Source organism: Bactrocera dorsalis, chromosome 2 (assembly GCF_023373825.1).
Source record: "Bactrocera dorsalis isolate Fly_Bdor chromosome 2, ASM2337382v1, whole genome shotgun sequence".
In the NCBI taxonomy this organism is placed as follows: domain Eukaryota; kingdom Metazoa; phylum Arthropoda; class Insecta; order Diptera; family Tephritidae; genus Bactrocera; species Bactrocera dorsalis.
This window is the reverse complement of record NC_064304.1, coordinates 81,066,903-81,082,022: the sequence shown is the minus strand read 5'-3', so window position 1 is coordinate 81,082,022 and position 15,120 is coordinate 81,066,903. Positions and strand designations below refer to the sequence as shown.

Here is a 15,120-nt window from a genome sequence, read left to right as displayed (position 1 = left end):
ATATGCTATAGCTTGCGGGGTTACAATTTCTCTTTAGATATTGCAGTGAAAGTGAGGAATATTTGGAGTGGGAGAATTTTCTAACTAAAAGTTCATTACACTCTTTAGCGGCAACTTTTAGATACTCGTACGTCAAATTTTAATTGGGCTTAAAATTTTATTCAACGATCTGGTCCTTGTGTATTACCTCAAACACCCCTGACTCCACCATCCAGGATATTAAACATTATTTTTTCAATTAGAACTTTCTCTGACTTAATGAGTATGTGGAATAAAGTTTGTAAACGAGAAGTTGAGAAGAATCTACAGAAAGCTGTTATAGTGAGTCATTAAATATGATATTTCCAAACATTACATAAAGTACTTTTTGAAACTTTTTTGATAGCATAATAATGAGGAAATAAGGAATTAGACCTTACTTTAAAATGGTCGGTAGTCACACCCACCGTCCAATTTGTATACCGACTCCTATGATTACCTTGCGTATCTACCTAAGCAATATGTAGGGAGTGGGTGTGGTAATCATCTGATTTCAGGTATTTTTTTAGTGTTTGAAGAAGTGCTCGAAGAACTTCAGAAAGTTTGGTTGAAAAATTTATCACTTGCACGGAGAAATGGACGGACGGATAGTAAATCGGAATTCAACTCATCTCGTCGTAGTTTTAGGTATTACAAATAACCGTTAGGTGAACAAACCTATCATAATTTATAGCAACATGATGCGAGTTTTTTAAAGAAGAATTTGCTGCAGGTGTATCTGCAACTCACCTTCTATCAATTGGTATGCGAAATACAAGTTTTTTAGTAAAGTCTCAATAGATCTGCTGAAGAAATTCCGACCACGACCAAAATGAAAGTAACGAGCTTATGCAGCATCAAACGAAATGACATGAAATTTGACATAAATGTGACTGACAGTACTACCAACCTAAAAAAAAATAATTCTCCAAATCCTTAGACGCGCGCGGTTTAAATTCAAATGTCACCTTATTTTTTGGGCATAGTAGTATAACTCTTCAAAGTTGTATAACTAACACCGATGTGCCGTATCTCTCCTGACTCGCCAAATCTCTTTAACCTAACTTAGCCTAATCTATATGTGCCCTTTCCAAAGGACAATTTTTGAAAAAACACACACTTTACGCATCTTTGGAATTTATAAGCAGAGTATGTAAACGACACCGTTAAATATTAAAGTCTCTTTACAGCCGGCCTTGTGCCTGAACAAGTACCTGATTATATCACCTTGCAACTTAAATGTTAAATGTGAACATTTGTATGAATATTAGGATGTGTGGAGCTTACGCACCGCTAATGTCATATCCACAAATTGTGTATGAAATATTAACATCTTCTCAATTCCGCATAATAGCTGGCAATTTAGATGCAACCATATTAATTTGTGTATGTATGTATATTCACTGTAAGCCCTCGTATTTTTACATACTATTATATTGCGTACTCGTGTACCACAAAAAGGTACACTCTGGGACTTTAGGAATTATGTATTAAAATTAACACGAGTTAAACAGACTGAGGTATACCCTGATAATTGCATTGGTGAAGAAGAAGGTGTCAATAAAAGTGAAATTGTGCTGTGCCCAACTTAATCAGAGGTATGAATCATTACCCAGCAAATATACTATGTGTGACACCATGCATAACTTATGGTATATTGTTCAAAACGCACTTCTTATATTCGTTTTTTATCTCCTGAATACGCAGAAGTCGCACGAAGCCAAATCAGGCGAATATGGTAGTTACGAAACGATAAGAGCCGAGTTTTTTCAAAAAAGTCGCATAACGTATAATCGAAAGGAACCAAAAGTTGTTCATCCACAATTCTAGCTGTTTCAGACGAATAGCTTGACACAGAGAACGCAAAACGCTCAAATAATATTATTTGAAAGCAGTTTGACCCGATGGTAAGAATTCATGATGCACCACACCACGATAATAACCTCACCCTAAGTACCACAGTAGTACCAAGTAATGCAAGTTTTCAAATTAACCACCAGCAGTGTAGCAATGTTCAAACGCAATTAACTCGTTTTTGGACGGAAGATGAATCAACCATTTTACTCCGGAATCCAATCGACAGCCGTCCGAATGAATCACGCACATTTAACCTAATCTAAAGAATAGAATATCGGAAAAGTCATCTGAAAAAGTCATGGTGTCTATATGGGTGACTTCCCTGATTTTGCGTTTTCTTCTGAAAAAATATGGGCTAACCGCAATAAGATTTAGAATTTAATATATGATATAGGCACATAATTACTAAAGGAAAATAGTTCAAAAGCCTTTAAGTCCCCAAATGGAATCTTACCAGCTATGCTCTTTAGATTGAAGTTTGCATCCTTTGTTCTCAAATTGACCACATAGAATTCTGTAAGCTTTTCCTCTGCTGTTCGTTTGTTTAACTATAACTAATGAATTTTCAAAATTAAAAAGCTTTGAAAGTATTTAACTCCACAATTTTATTTATAACTTTATTAGGGTTCTTGACTTTGCTAAAACATTTCTTTTAAAAAAATATATCAAATATACATATATAATATCTGAAAATTTGAGTTTCTCAATTCAAGTTTCTGATATAAATATGTCGCAAAAGTTAGTTTGCTTTACATATGTCTCAGTTCTTTAAATCGATACGCGCAGAAATTGTTCAAGGATCGAATCTATTACCACAATTCTATCAAAAAAAACTTAATGTGGACGTAAATATAGTATTAATATAAACGAATAGCTGAACTAACAAATGTAGCTTAGAGAAAATTATTTACGTATATTTCAAAGAAGGACCAAAGCCTGATCTAAATGATAACACTCCCGGCGATAAAACTCTATCAAAAGGTCTTACCAACCTTGAGCTACTGGATGACTATGAACGATGACAAATTGGAGCTGCCATTAGACTTAAAGCCATTGACAAAAGCGGCAATAAAAGACAAATAAAGTAGTGCTGAGTTCGGATCTAACCGAATATTATTTCTTTATGTTTTATACCACAATAGTTCAAGTAGCCTTCATATCCCCAATAACAAAAATAGACTGTTAGTGACAGCAAACAACGGAATATTTTTCCCCGCTCTTTTGACATTTCTCTTCATTAAGGTTTGCCATTTCATCATGGAAAGATATACGATCCAACGAGTCAAAATTATTACAAGTTACTACCAAATTCCTCAACTTTAAGATCGTTATGTCCAATTTATGGTCGTCATAATCGTCCTGTCAGATCAACAATTGAGCATCTAGTAGAAAAAGTTGAACCCACAGCACAGTACAAAATGTTTCAGTGCCAGTGAGACAAAGAAGTGTCCGTAGTGTCGAGAATATTGTTGCCGCTGGCGCATTAATTGAGGTAGACCCAAATCAGCCAATTTATGCTTGAAAACCGTCAAAAATTGGGTTCAGCATCTGGATTTCTGCGAGCTTGTCTAATGGCATCGAAAGTACTTTCACAGGAATAAGTAAATATAATTTCATTGATATCCCAAACCGTTTAAAAAAAAAAAAACATTTTGTAGCGCGCTTATTGAAAAGTCCGTTATTGCTATTTTCCAAATAAGGCCAAAACTGATGAGCTGCGCATAAGAAAAAGCCTGGTAATCAGTGGAATCCATTTGAACTCCCTAACATCAGATAAGTCAAAGTTCCACTGACAATTAAAAAGCTTTTAAGCGGTAAGGTTTGTTGGAAATTCATCCATTTTTGTTTAGAAAACGAAGCAATTTGTTTTTTTTTTTCTAAATTAGATGATGGAATATTACCGCAAACTTTCCGTTTTCCATTATCAATAATGCATTTTAAATAATTTTAATTTTGGCCTGACGCAGACTACGTAGATATCGTGGTTATTAAAAAGGTTTTAAATATTATGAACATCGATTTTGTACGTAGTGGATAAAACACAAATGACTGAAGAAGAGAAAAATTTTATTTTACACAAAAAGTATATTCCTAGGAGTAGTAGGTTGTAGCCAAATTATTGCTTGTCTCGTTCAGCATCGGGATTTTTTTCCAAAGGCTTAACAAATTCTTCACCTTTCTATTGATTTGTTACTAACAACTGATTAAAGTAGTTTAAAATTATAAATAAAATAATGTTTTTTTTTTAATTTCCAACTGCTTGGTAGTAGTTGAAATTTTTAGATACTCTAGTCCATCCCACTGACACAGAGTTGAAAATCGTAATTCCACCAAAAAGTTGAAGTTTGACAACATTTTAACCGAAACTTTTGGTCTGACCTTGTTATGTTAATGGTTGTAATCCAGTGGTCTTTAAATAGGGTATTTAGATAAATATGAGCGATTTTGTACGGATTCTAAATGTTTTTAACAACTCCGGCAAGACGAAAGTTCCCCCTTGACGAGTTAGAAGGGTAAACTAGATCCTACGTCCCTTCAACTGCGCTACGATAATACCCGTTATTGAAACTGGCAGACTCAGAATGAGCATGCTGGCTGAATAACAGCCCCGGTTTGAGTCGGAGTCGACTGCAATCAGATCGGTGTTCAAGGTCGATACGGCTCACTCCGAAAGTGGAAAACATTGCAGCTAAATGGAACTGCGACTGACGCGAAAATCGTTGCTGGGTCAGGGCTGACACTTTCTCCGAAGGATAGACTCCTGAGTTGCCCAACGTCCAAGAACTGATAATAACGGAGATTAACTACCACCGTACCAGCGGTTCACTGACTGATCAAAGGATTGTACAGGAACTGGAGCAGGTTTTTTCTCTATAGTAATCCATACATGGAATAACTACGATTCGGTCTTTCAGGCCTAAATTTTGGGTGTAACAGAAAGTACCCAGTGGGCTTCTGCTCTAAGCAATAAACTCATAGCATTAAGTGGATAGCCAAGCGGCAATTAAAGCCATCCGTAGTATCAACACAAAGTCTCATTGCGTTAGATTATGCACGAAGGTTATAAATAGGCTTTTAGCAGGGTGTGCTTCCTGGTCATTATCTGGTCATATAGGAATAGAGAAAATAAAAAGGCAGAAAAGTAGTTCTTGAGATATAGGATTTCATCCAAACTTGGGCGATGCCACCCCCTCTCTTCTCTCTTCTTCTCTCTTGGCAATAACTCCTATGAAGCTTTTTCGTACCATAATTGATTTAAAATTTAATGTTTGGCGCGATTATTTGTTGAATTATCGCCCAATTAGTGATTTTTAACATTAGCATCTAATTTTATCAATTTTCACAGTTCATAAAGAAATATTGGGGAAAAATTTAAGCTCAAAGATGCCCTTTCCACTGCTATACCCTATACCAAACAACTATTTGGTATCTGCAAACCGACCCCTCTTGGGTGCCTGGAAACACATCTATCAAGTTTCATCAATATATCTAAATTTTTATTCAAGTTACCGCTTATACGAGTACAGGCGGATGAATGGACTCATGGCGTATCTAAATTCTTACTACGTGCAATCCTATTTTTCTAATAAAGCACTTAGATGATTAACTTTCATTTTTAGTTCTTTGTTAACCCGTTTTTAATTTGCTTTCTGTTAATCCATAGGATTTCAAACTATCTATTCTGTGTTACTTCTCCAAGGTAAATCACTCCATTTAATTTGCATTTATACCAATTTATGGTACATACATATGTGTCTCAGAGTTATCTAACAAAATTGATTTCCTAGCCGGCCTCCAAACGATAACTAACTTCATTATTTCATGTAATAATAAACTTTTTCTAGTAGAATTTTCCTCGGAGTATAAGATGGACTAAGTATACGAATTTTTTTATAGGTAGTTTCGAACATTGTTTTGGGTTATAACTTCTGTGATCTACCTGTGCTCCAAATATGAGGGATCGGTACCCCTGTCTCCGTTGTCCGAGAAAGTATGCCCAATATGTAGCGAGACATTTTGACTCTTATAAAATCACATCGATTATTCCCATGTCTTCATTTGTACAAAAATAATTCTACTATTTTACACATTTATTTATTTTATTTTATTTTACACTTCTCAATTACAAATATTTGGTAGGCCACTTTCAAGAACGTATTATTCTAATCATCATCATCAAATAAAAAATAGTCTGTAACATCTTCGATTTTAGTAGTGGGATCAATGTTTTGAATGGAGCTGAAATCTGATGGTAACAATTCGGCAGCACCCAATTCTGTTGGTGGGTACATCACTGTTTTAGGTATCACGGGCGGCTTCACAAATACTCTGGTCAAATTAAGGGCGCGCTGTTGATCACGTAAGCTTTTATAAAGCTCCGGAAAGCTCTTTTCAAATTGCACACGTACTTTCAAGAAATGATCCAGAATACTGGGTGTGAGTATGTTGTTTGTGTAACCACGCGAATTCCGTTTTAAGCGTTTGCTATTTAAATATGGTTCATAACTTCCACCACCCACATAGAGAGGATAGTGCAAGTCATACGATTTGTGATTCCATGGATCGCTTTCATATAATGGTACAGATTGTAACTCCATAAAAGGTGTTAAGATATTCGGACTGAAGCTGAAAATCGACCCTACATTTTCAGGATCCATAGAAGATGAACTTTCTGGATTAACACTAGAGCTGATCAACGTGATTTTGAATGAGTTTTGGAGATGGAGATATGTGATGATCATTGGCCGCATTTATGGGGTGAGCATGAAATGATAGATGTAAGAGAAATTTCAAAAATGAGCAATGGTTGTAATGGAATTCTAAATGCAGTAAGAAAACTTAATCAAAATAAAACAATTAAAAACAGCTATTTAAGTATTATTTTACAGACCTTGATATTTCATTATTAATTATTATAGGTCCTTATTAACTATATAACTTATGAATAATCAATATAATTTATATAAATTTATGACTTCTCCTTTGTCACTGTTTAGCGATACTATTTACTTTGTTCGACCTTTGTCGCTATAGCATTTTCTACTTTCTGCTTTCGTCGGGAACGCATTCGTTTTGTTCGTGCCTTATCGGTGGTAGCAACTTGACCGGGATTCGCTGTCGTATTCGCCGGCACAATTGGCATAACCACAACTGAGAGCTGTGCGGGCTTACCATTCGTCGTACTCTCAGTTCTTGGGTTTAAATCGTAGAGTAAACTCAAGAGTTCCACCACTTTAGCCTTATTTTCTTCGGCTGTATTGCTTAGTGATGACCGTAGCTGCGACATTGCGTTAAATTTTACCGGTACGGTCACAGGTGCAGAGCCACTGTGCTTTCTAGCACTACTGCTCTTGAATTTACCACGCATGGCATATGGACTGAGTGTAACTTCCTCAGAGTTTTGCTTTAAATGTCTCAACTCATCGTTCACAACATGCACATGCTCTTTAATAGAGTAGTTCAGATCCGGTAATTTTTTTCCAAATGCTTTACCCTTACTCTTATTTGACAATTTTTTACTTTTCCGGTCCTTATCATGCATCGGGATACCTGGCGGAGTATAGCGTTTAAAATGCTGTTCGTTAGTTTCCTTCGAAACTCTATTGGTTTTTTCCTGATCGTATTCGCCGCTTTCCATAGCTAAAGCCAGTTTACCGCTGTTCAAATACTGCCAATGATGCGACTTAGTCAGGTACTTGGACTCATACCCCTTGGCCTCCATTTCCCGTAACCACTCTTCGAATTGGTCATCATACCTGCATCGTTTGGAGTTCGAGTTTGAAGCCGAGACTGCTGTTTTTGAAGGTATCCTCGTCGCTTCATCCTTCTGTAGACTCTCGTAAGAATGCAAAGCCTTGATATTCGATTTTATGTTGCCCAAAATTCGATCTCGACACTTGTCACAGCACGTTTGCATTTGTTGCTTAATAAGCTCCAACAGGGTTTTGAGCTCACTTTCAGATGTTTGCGTTTCACTCACATTTGAAACGATTGGGTGCTGCGGTTCTTCAGGACCGACAATAGCCGGCGGAAAACTCTTATTTTCTACGGATTTCATATGATCCTGTTTTCTTTTCGGAGTTTTACATTCTTGTAGTTGAATTTGTTGCATTTGAGGTTGTACGTTAACTGGTTCACGAACAGTACTGTCGATGATCTTGTAATTATTGCGCTGGCTGTGTTGATCAGCTACATAAGGAGTAGGTTCTGAAAATACCTGGAAATGAGTAGGAACGTGATTCAAAATCGGCATTTGGACGCCATCGTAATACGCTTCATTGTTATGTCCCTCAATGGTGGTGACGTCTTCACCGCCTGTGTTGATCTCCATCGGCGCTTTATTTGCCTCCTCCAAAGCAGCCCGAATGGAAGCGGCATTGTAACGCATCAGAGCTTCCGCCGGATCTTCATCTGGGTTCAACGTTATCTCTTTTAATGAGTCCTTATATGTTTTACGTAACGCATTTAATGAATTTGCGTCAATCGCTTGCAGCGTACCGTAGTTAGCGTTCCGTTTTTGCCTTATGCAATCTCCTTTGTGAGTTTTACCTTTAGCTAAAATACTGTTTCGTCTTAACTTACAATCTAACCTTGTTAACTTTGAAGAAGTTGTGGTTGGCGAGTTTGTAGACGTTGTTGTGGTAGATTTTGGCTTATCACTAATCGAAGATGTTTCCGTCTGCGATGTTGGTTGTTTTTGATTAATGTTTTCAGTGGCCAATGACGTTTCCTGGTATGTTGTTGTACTTGGCACAACTGTGGTACTAACGGGGTTGCGGTCTGTGTCGGACATCATTTTCTGAAATGCGTCACCTGTTAATGATATGAAATTTGCACGGAAACCAAAAACAAAATTTTGATGAGCATGAGTGAAGTAATTAGTAACTAAATGATAAATGATATAGAATGAATATGATGTATCTACTATCGCTATAAGATACATTACGGAAATGAAACTAGGCTATTGATAAAGGTATTCTCCAGATTTACGGGATTTTCAATATCTACTTGTATATGTGAATATGTTCAAATCGTGACGATGACAGTTAATCATTAATCAATATCTCTTCTTAAAGATGGTTATCTCGAGCTTGAGCCAGTTATAGTTTAGAAGTGAAATTAATGAGGTCGAGATAGAGTGTTAGCCTTATTTAATGGATATGTTTTGTTTCACTAGGAACCGAAGCTATTCCTATAATAATAAGATATATGTAACAGAAACAGACTCGGACACTTTTAAATAGCCGTTCCACTTCTGAGTGCAAATTTTTAGTCCCTTCATGTTTTCCGACAATATCAAGTATCGGCTTTAAAAAGAGAAGTCCAAAAACATCCAGGAATGGTTTAAACGCCAATTATGGATAAAAAATTTATATATTTCAGGTCTAAAGACACTGATCTATACATTAATATTTTTGCCAAATACACAGAACCATATATTCAACCTTTTAAATTTCAATACAGAAACAATCTAATGAAGCACGACCTGACGGTGATAACAAATATTGAAATTAAGGTAATTCGATATTGGATATTCAAAAGTCTATGATTTGAGCAAACTACGATTGCATGGCAATACTATAAGAGACACTACACATGTAATAATCGCAATTACATAATGATTAAAATTGCTCACCATTTGTGAGTGCTCCTGAAGCATTGCTCTTATTTCATCATCTCCAACAGCTGTTCTGTAAGATCCGCTACTGTAGCTTCCTCCGGCACTTGCACCGTAGCTTCCATAACTTGGGCCATTTCCAGCATAGACGCTAGGCGTACCATAACTTCCACTAGCACCGCTACCATAACTCGCACCATAGCTGGGTTTGCTGCTTGAGCCATAGCTTGAACTTCCACCGCCATATCCACCAGTACTATAAGTTGATGGACGGCCACCAGCATTGTAATAATAATTAATAATTGTCGGTCTCAAGCCAGAATGTTTTCCATGTTTTTGTTTTTTCCCTTTATCATGGCCTCCACCCAGTCCAAACATATCGAATTCATCAAAAGCGGAGCCGCCTGATCGATCAAATGAGTCAGTGGGGAAGAGAGTAATATTGTCGCGTAATATACCAAATAGATTACCTTTAAATCGAGCTTTTCCAGCATTCTCAGACATTTGTGGCGTAGCCTCACCGACTAAGTTTTGTTCTTCAGTTTGACGTTGCATATCCGGCGACATTTGTTGCAACATCATGGTACCGTCTTGTGCACTCATTTGCGGCATTCCCTCGGTCTGAGGTTGTTGCGATATCATAGGTGTGTGCTGCATTAGCATAGGCTGCTCCTGCATCGCTACCCGAGGATTTTGTATCATCATCGGTATTTGCTGTGCTGCCGTCCGGGGCTCTTGCATCGTCCTTGACATCTGTCGCATTTCCATTGGAGCTTGCTGGGCTACCATATGTGGTTGTTGCATCATTGGCATCGGCATCTGTTGTATCTCCATTGGAACTTGTTGTGCTACCATCTGAGGCATCTGCTGTTGTTGCATCATTGGCATCGGCATCTGTTGAACCTGCATTGGCGCTTGCTGTGCTACCATCTGGGGCTCTTGAATTTGTTCCATAGGTGTTTGCTGTGCTACCATCCGGGGCTCTTGCATCGTCCTTGACATCTGTCGCATCTCCATTGGACCTTGGGGAACTGACATATGTGGTTGTTGCATTATTGGCATCGGTATATGTTGCATCACACTTGGAGCTTGCTGCGCTACCATCTGAGGCATCTGCTGTTGTTGCATCATTGGCATCGGCATCTGTTGTATCTCCATTGGAACTTGTTGTGCTACCATCTGAGGCATCTGCTGTTGTTGCATCATTGGCATCGGCATCTGTTGTAATTCCATTGGAGCTTGCATAGCTACCATTTGAGGCATCTCAGGTTGTTGCATCATTGGCAACGGCATCTGCTGCATCATCATAGGCTGCTGTATTGCCACTTGTGGCTGTGGCTCTGCCCACATTTGTCTCATTTGCTTTAACTTGGGATCCTGTTTAAAAGCTTTCGCATCTGAATTTCGATTTTCTTCATCCAGCCACTGTCTATTCATCGGTGTCTGTGCATCTGATGGCCACTTACGTTCTGTAGTTTTGGAAGTATCTCCGGAAGCTTGATTACCATCTAATTCCGGGTCGCTTGATGGCTTCTTACTCTCTGAAGATTCCAACATTCGAATTCCATTATCACTTGCCATGCGATATGCATAGGCCATCAAGCGCACAATGTCATCTCTTGACATTTGTCGTGGAGCCATCGTTGACTTAGAGGTTTGGCGTTTAATATTTACACCACTTGGCGTATATATGGGCATCTTTCCAACTTCTTTGCGATTCGCAATCGCGGCTTTATGCAAAAGCTTTTTGACATAATCGTCATTCAAAGCTTTCTCAATATCAGAGCGGGTTATTTTATGAATTGGTATCTTACTCAACATACTGGTATGTGTGTTAGCATTAGCATCATCTTTAAAACTCTGTAACTTTGAGCCCAATGAAGCCGCACGCATTTCCTTAGCTTGACGTTCTATGTCCTGTAGCAGCTTTAATTCGGTCATAACTTGGCGTTGGAATGCTTGCAACCTTGTTTGTAGTTGCTTTTCTTCGGCATTTTTCACTTTAGATGCGTTGGGTTCTTTCATTTCAAGGTCATGAACGTTTTCAGATGAATCAGCGGGAATGCGGAACCACAAAATTGGTAATTTCTTATGTAGAAGAGCTTTTTGCAAGGCCGACGTCATTTTCAATTCATCCATATTCACATCCTTTCGCATTTTCTGGTCATGGTCAGCTATGGAAATGGTATCCGGTTTGACACGAACTTCAGATACCTGTGAAGCTGCTGGTTCTGCATCTGATGCAGATGTGGATGGATCTAACGATTGCAGTGGACGAAGATTAAATAAGCTGCCACCCTGGCTCAGCATTTGGTTGCTCGTATCTATGACAGACTGAAAGTTGGGTAGTTGAAATCCACCAGAAGATCCATCGGCATTAGCTTGTTGAAAGGCCTGGCCCAGCATTTGTGTACCTGCGTCCAAAGCTGATTGAAAATTTGGTAACTGGAAACCGGAACTTGGATCACTATTTGGCTGTTGCAAAGCCTGACCCAATAATTGTGTTCCTGCATCTAAGGCTGACTGGAAATTTGGAATTTGAAATCCCGTAGGCGTTTGTGGTGCAGCACCGCCTGCAGAAGAAGCAGCTTCACCTGCCGCTTCTGGCATTGCTGAACCTACCGAAGGATCGGCGGATGGTGGTGCCTGCCCTAACATTGGAAGCTGTGACAGATCTAAACCGGGGATCTGTTGAAACGTTTGCGATAAAAGTTGACCCATCGTCTGAGAGAAATCTTGCGGTACAAATTGCTGTAACAATTGCCCAGCATTCTGCTGTAACAATTGATTGGGATTCTGTTGTTGCATTTGTTCCAATGACTGCGCTAACATCTGCCCAAAATCAGCTTGACCGAATTGAGCCAAGAACTGACTAAACATATCATTTTGCCGAATTGTTCGTGCAGCTTCCTGATGGGCTGCTCTCATCGCAGCATTAGGATTACGGTCTTCAGCTAACACCAAAACAACCTTTGAATCGGCTGGCATCTCATCGCTCGCTGCAGCTCCTAATTGATGTGTTGAACCCAATAACGAGGGCGCGCCCAAAAGAGACGTTGCCGGGAACAAGTTGCCCATTAGTAATAAGGAGTTCAACGCCGGAAACATTGCACTAAATAAATTTAATGGTGTTGGCAAGATAGACTGTCCTAAGACCGGTGTAAACAAAGACTGGCCCACGATCTGTGAAGTAGAAGTATGCGATTTCGTCGTATAAATTTATTGCTACAAAAGCACATTTCAAACCTGGCCGGCACCGCGTTCATCTTCGTCCTTTTCGGTTGTGAGGTCTGCAGGTGGAGTCAAGTCGATTGTGTCCTCATCTTGAGTCGTTTCCGCTGCTGCAGTTGTTGATTTGTCTTGGGACGATGCATTTGAGGACACCGATAAAGCCAGCAAAAATGCCAGCACCGCAAAATGTTTACACTAGAATTAGGATATGCAATAATTTACCAACAAAAAATAATGCATTCTGCATTTTTTTTTTCATTCATACCCAAAACATGGCTCCAATGCATTTACGATCACTCGGTAGCGTTTAAAATTTGAACACACACTCACACGGATGGTATTTTCAATAGTCTTATATTAAATATCCTTTTATTCTGTAGTAATAAATATCCTTTTAGCCTTGTCTCACTTGTATCACTTGCTTAATAATCCGTTTGTATTGCACTAGATACCTGACACTGGACACCGGCACACGCTCGCCAACGCGTTCAACTTCTGACTAACCGTAATCGCTTGCCCCGCATGCACAAATAGATTTTTTGCGATCAAATAAATTGCAGACGTCGAATATTTTATTCTGACATTATTATTGTAAAAGCGAAAAAAGTGGGAAATGGTTTCGCCAACGTTTTGTTTTTTATTTCGTTATGTTATTTTCTTTTTGCGCCCAATTTCAGCCAAACGGCAGGCAGCTGAAACTGCATAAAACACAGTAAAAACAATAGTGAAGGTTCTGAAATCGTTGAGCAAAGGCCAGCAGCGTTTGGCCCAAAATTGCACGCACCAAATAAGAAAGCCGTCCAAATATCTGTCTGTACGTACGTTTTTTTGTATGCAATTCCGTGCTTTCTTCAAAAATAAAAGTTTTATGCATCAATACATACACACACACACATAAGTACATACGAACCGTTGAAAAAAATAACTACAAATATTACAATAATCGTAAGCAACTGACAATAATAATTTTTTGCACAGTAAGCGGGAGTTAGACACACATGCATGTGTACATTTTGCCATAAATTAACCGAAATGTATGTATGGGTATATATGTATATACATACATATGAGTATGGTACATTACCACATATAGTGAGAAAACTACATATATGTACATATATGGGCATTTCCACCATATAGAAAAGGCTCACCACGAACAAAATATTTAAAGTATTAGAAGCTAATAAAACTATTTTTAGCACACATTTTTATAACGAAGCAGTCATACAAGTATTTGAGTAATATAAAAAACCATTTGGATATTCACAAGTAGTTGAGAAAGTCAAGCAAATGCAAGTTATCTCTTTCAATATTTCTAAGGCATATTTAATTTGGAAAAAAACTTAGCTCTTCCTAGAAAATTATTCAGATAATGAAGTAAAAATTGCTGAAATTGATTAAAGAGCACGGCTGTGGCAGGTTAAACTCCTACCTGCCCAGAAAAAAACCCTGACATACAAAACATATGTATATTGTGACAAAAAAGCACCCGGAAATTGTAATTAAATCCTCCTGGGAGTTGGTAAGACTGTCCTTAATTGCTATGCCAAATATGAGAGCGGTTTGTCGACCAGTTTGTTTACAGCAGCTACTTAAGTCGGTACACCTCAGTACTGCGTTCCGATTTTTACAATGGATTAAAATATCTAAGAAAGAATTTGTCCCTAATTTTGTATTTTTAACCAAATTTCTTGTGCGGAATCGTTGCGAATGTTGGAAAAGCAGTTGCTAACAAGCCCACGAGTGGTACAGAGCCTTCAAAGACGATCGAGAGATCGTTGAAGATATACCTCTTCAACTGATGAAATGTATATCCTACACATTCCATGAAAATCGTCAGGCAAGTGTTAGAAGTATGGCAAGAGAGCTCGACATCTCTCGCGACAGTTCCAATGATTTTGAAAAGTTGGTCTCTTAAAACATGCTTGAACGGTCGAATTCCGATCCCGCGTTCATGGTTTACGTTTTAACTGGCGATGAGTCGTGCAAACAAAAATCGTTGGCATAAGTGTATTACAACTGGTGGGGATTACTTTGAATACGAAAATGTAAATATTGATCAATAATTATATAAGTATTTTGCGCTTTATTTATAATTTCCTGGTACTTTTTTGTCACAATGTATGTTCGATATATAACGACTCCCAGCAGGACACTAATCACGTGTTTGCATGCCAAATGAAGATAAGATAAGAAATGAAACCAACTCACCTAAGGGGGGAGCCTGGTTTAGAGGCTTGAAAACTTCGATTTTTTGAGTATTTTTTTGGGAAGGAAAGAAATAAGTGATTAAAGCAAATTTCTAGGGTTTATAGTTATATATTTAAATATCATTCACAATTTTTTTTGGATACGAAATCTTTGATATTCCGCCTTTGGGAAGCAATTGCCCGATG

The 15,120-nt window shown here is 38.2% G+C and overlaps 1 protein-coding gene across 2 annotated transcripts; it reads right to left on the bottom strand.

The window, feature by feature from the left end:
• Positions 1–5,956: 5,956 nt before the first annotated feature.
• Positions 5,957–13,239, bottom strand: LOC105226609 (defective chorion-1 protein, FC106 isoform). 2 transcript variants are annotated; one of them, XM_049447938.1, is made up of 6 exons: positions 12,990–13,239; positions 12,740–12,919; positions 9,964–12,676; positions 9,512–9,897; positions 8,466–8,674; positions 5,957–6,564 (listed from the first exon to the last, which is right to left on the bottom strand). In XM_049447938.1, the coding sequence occupies exons 1-6, from the start codon at positions 12,996–12,998 to the stop codon at positions 6,039–6,041; spliced, it is 4,023 nt and encodes a 1,340-aa protein (XP_049303895.1). In that variant the 5' UTR covers positions 12,999–13,239; the 3' UTR covers positions 5,957–6,038. The 2 variants fall into 2 exon arrangements, with proteins under 2 accessions (XP_049303895.1, XP_049303896.1); XM_049447939.1 differs by lacking the exon at positions 5,957–6,564 and having other exon boundaries at positions 8,532–8,688; positions 12,990–13,238.
• Between the last annotated feature and the right edge of the window lie 1,881 nt (positions 13,240–15,120).

Coding starts and splice junctions, on each gene's coding strand:
- LOC105226609 (XM_049447938.1), bottom strand. Junction 8,675..9,511: donor TTCAGGAGCACTCACAAATG/GTGAGCAATTTT, acceptor GACGCATTTCAG/AAAATGATGTCCGACACAGA. Junction 6,565..8,465: donor ACTTCTTCAAAGTTAACAAG/GTTAGATTGTAA, acceptor CACGTTGATCAG/CTCTAGTGTTAATCCAGAAA.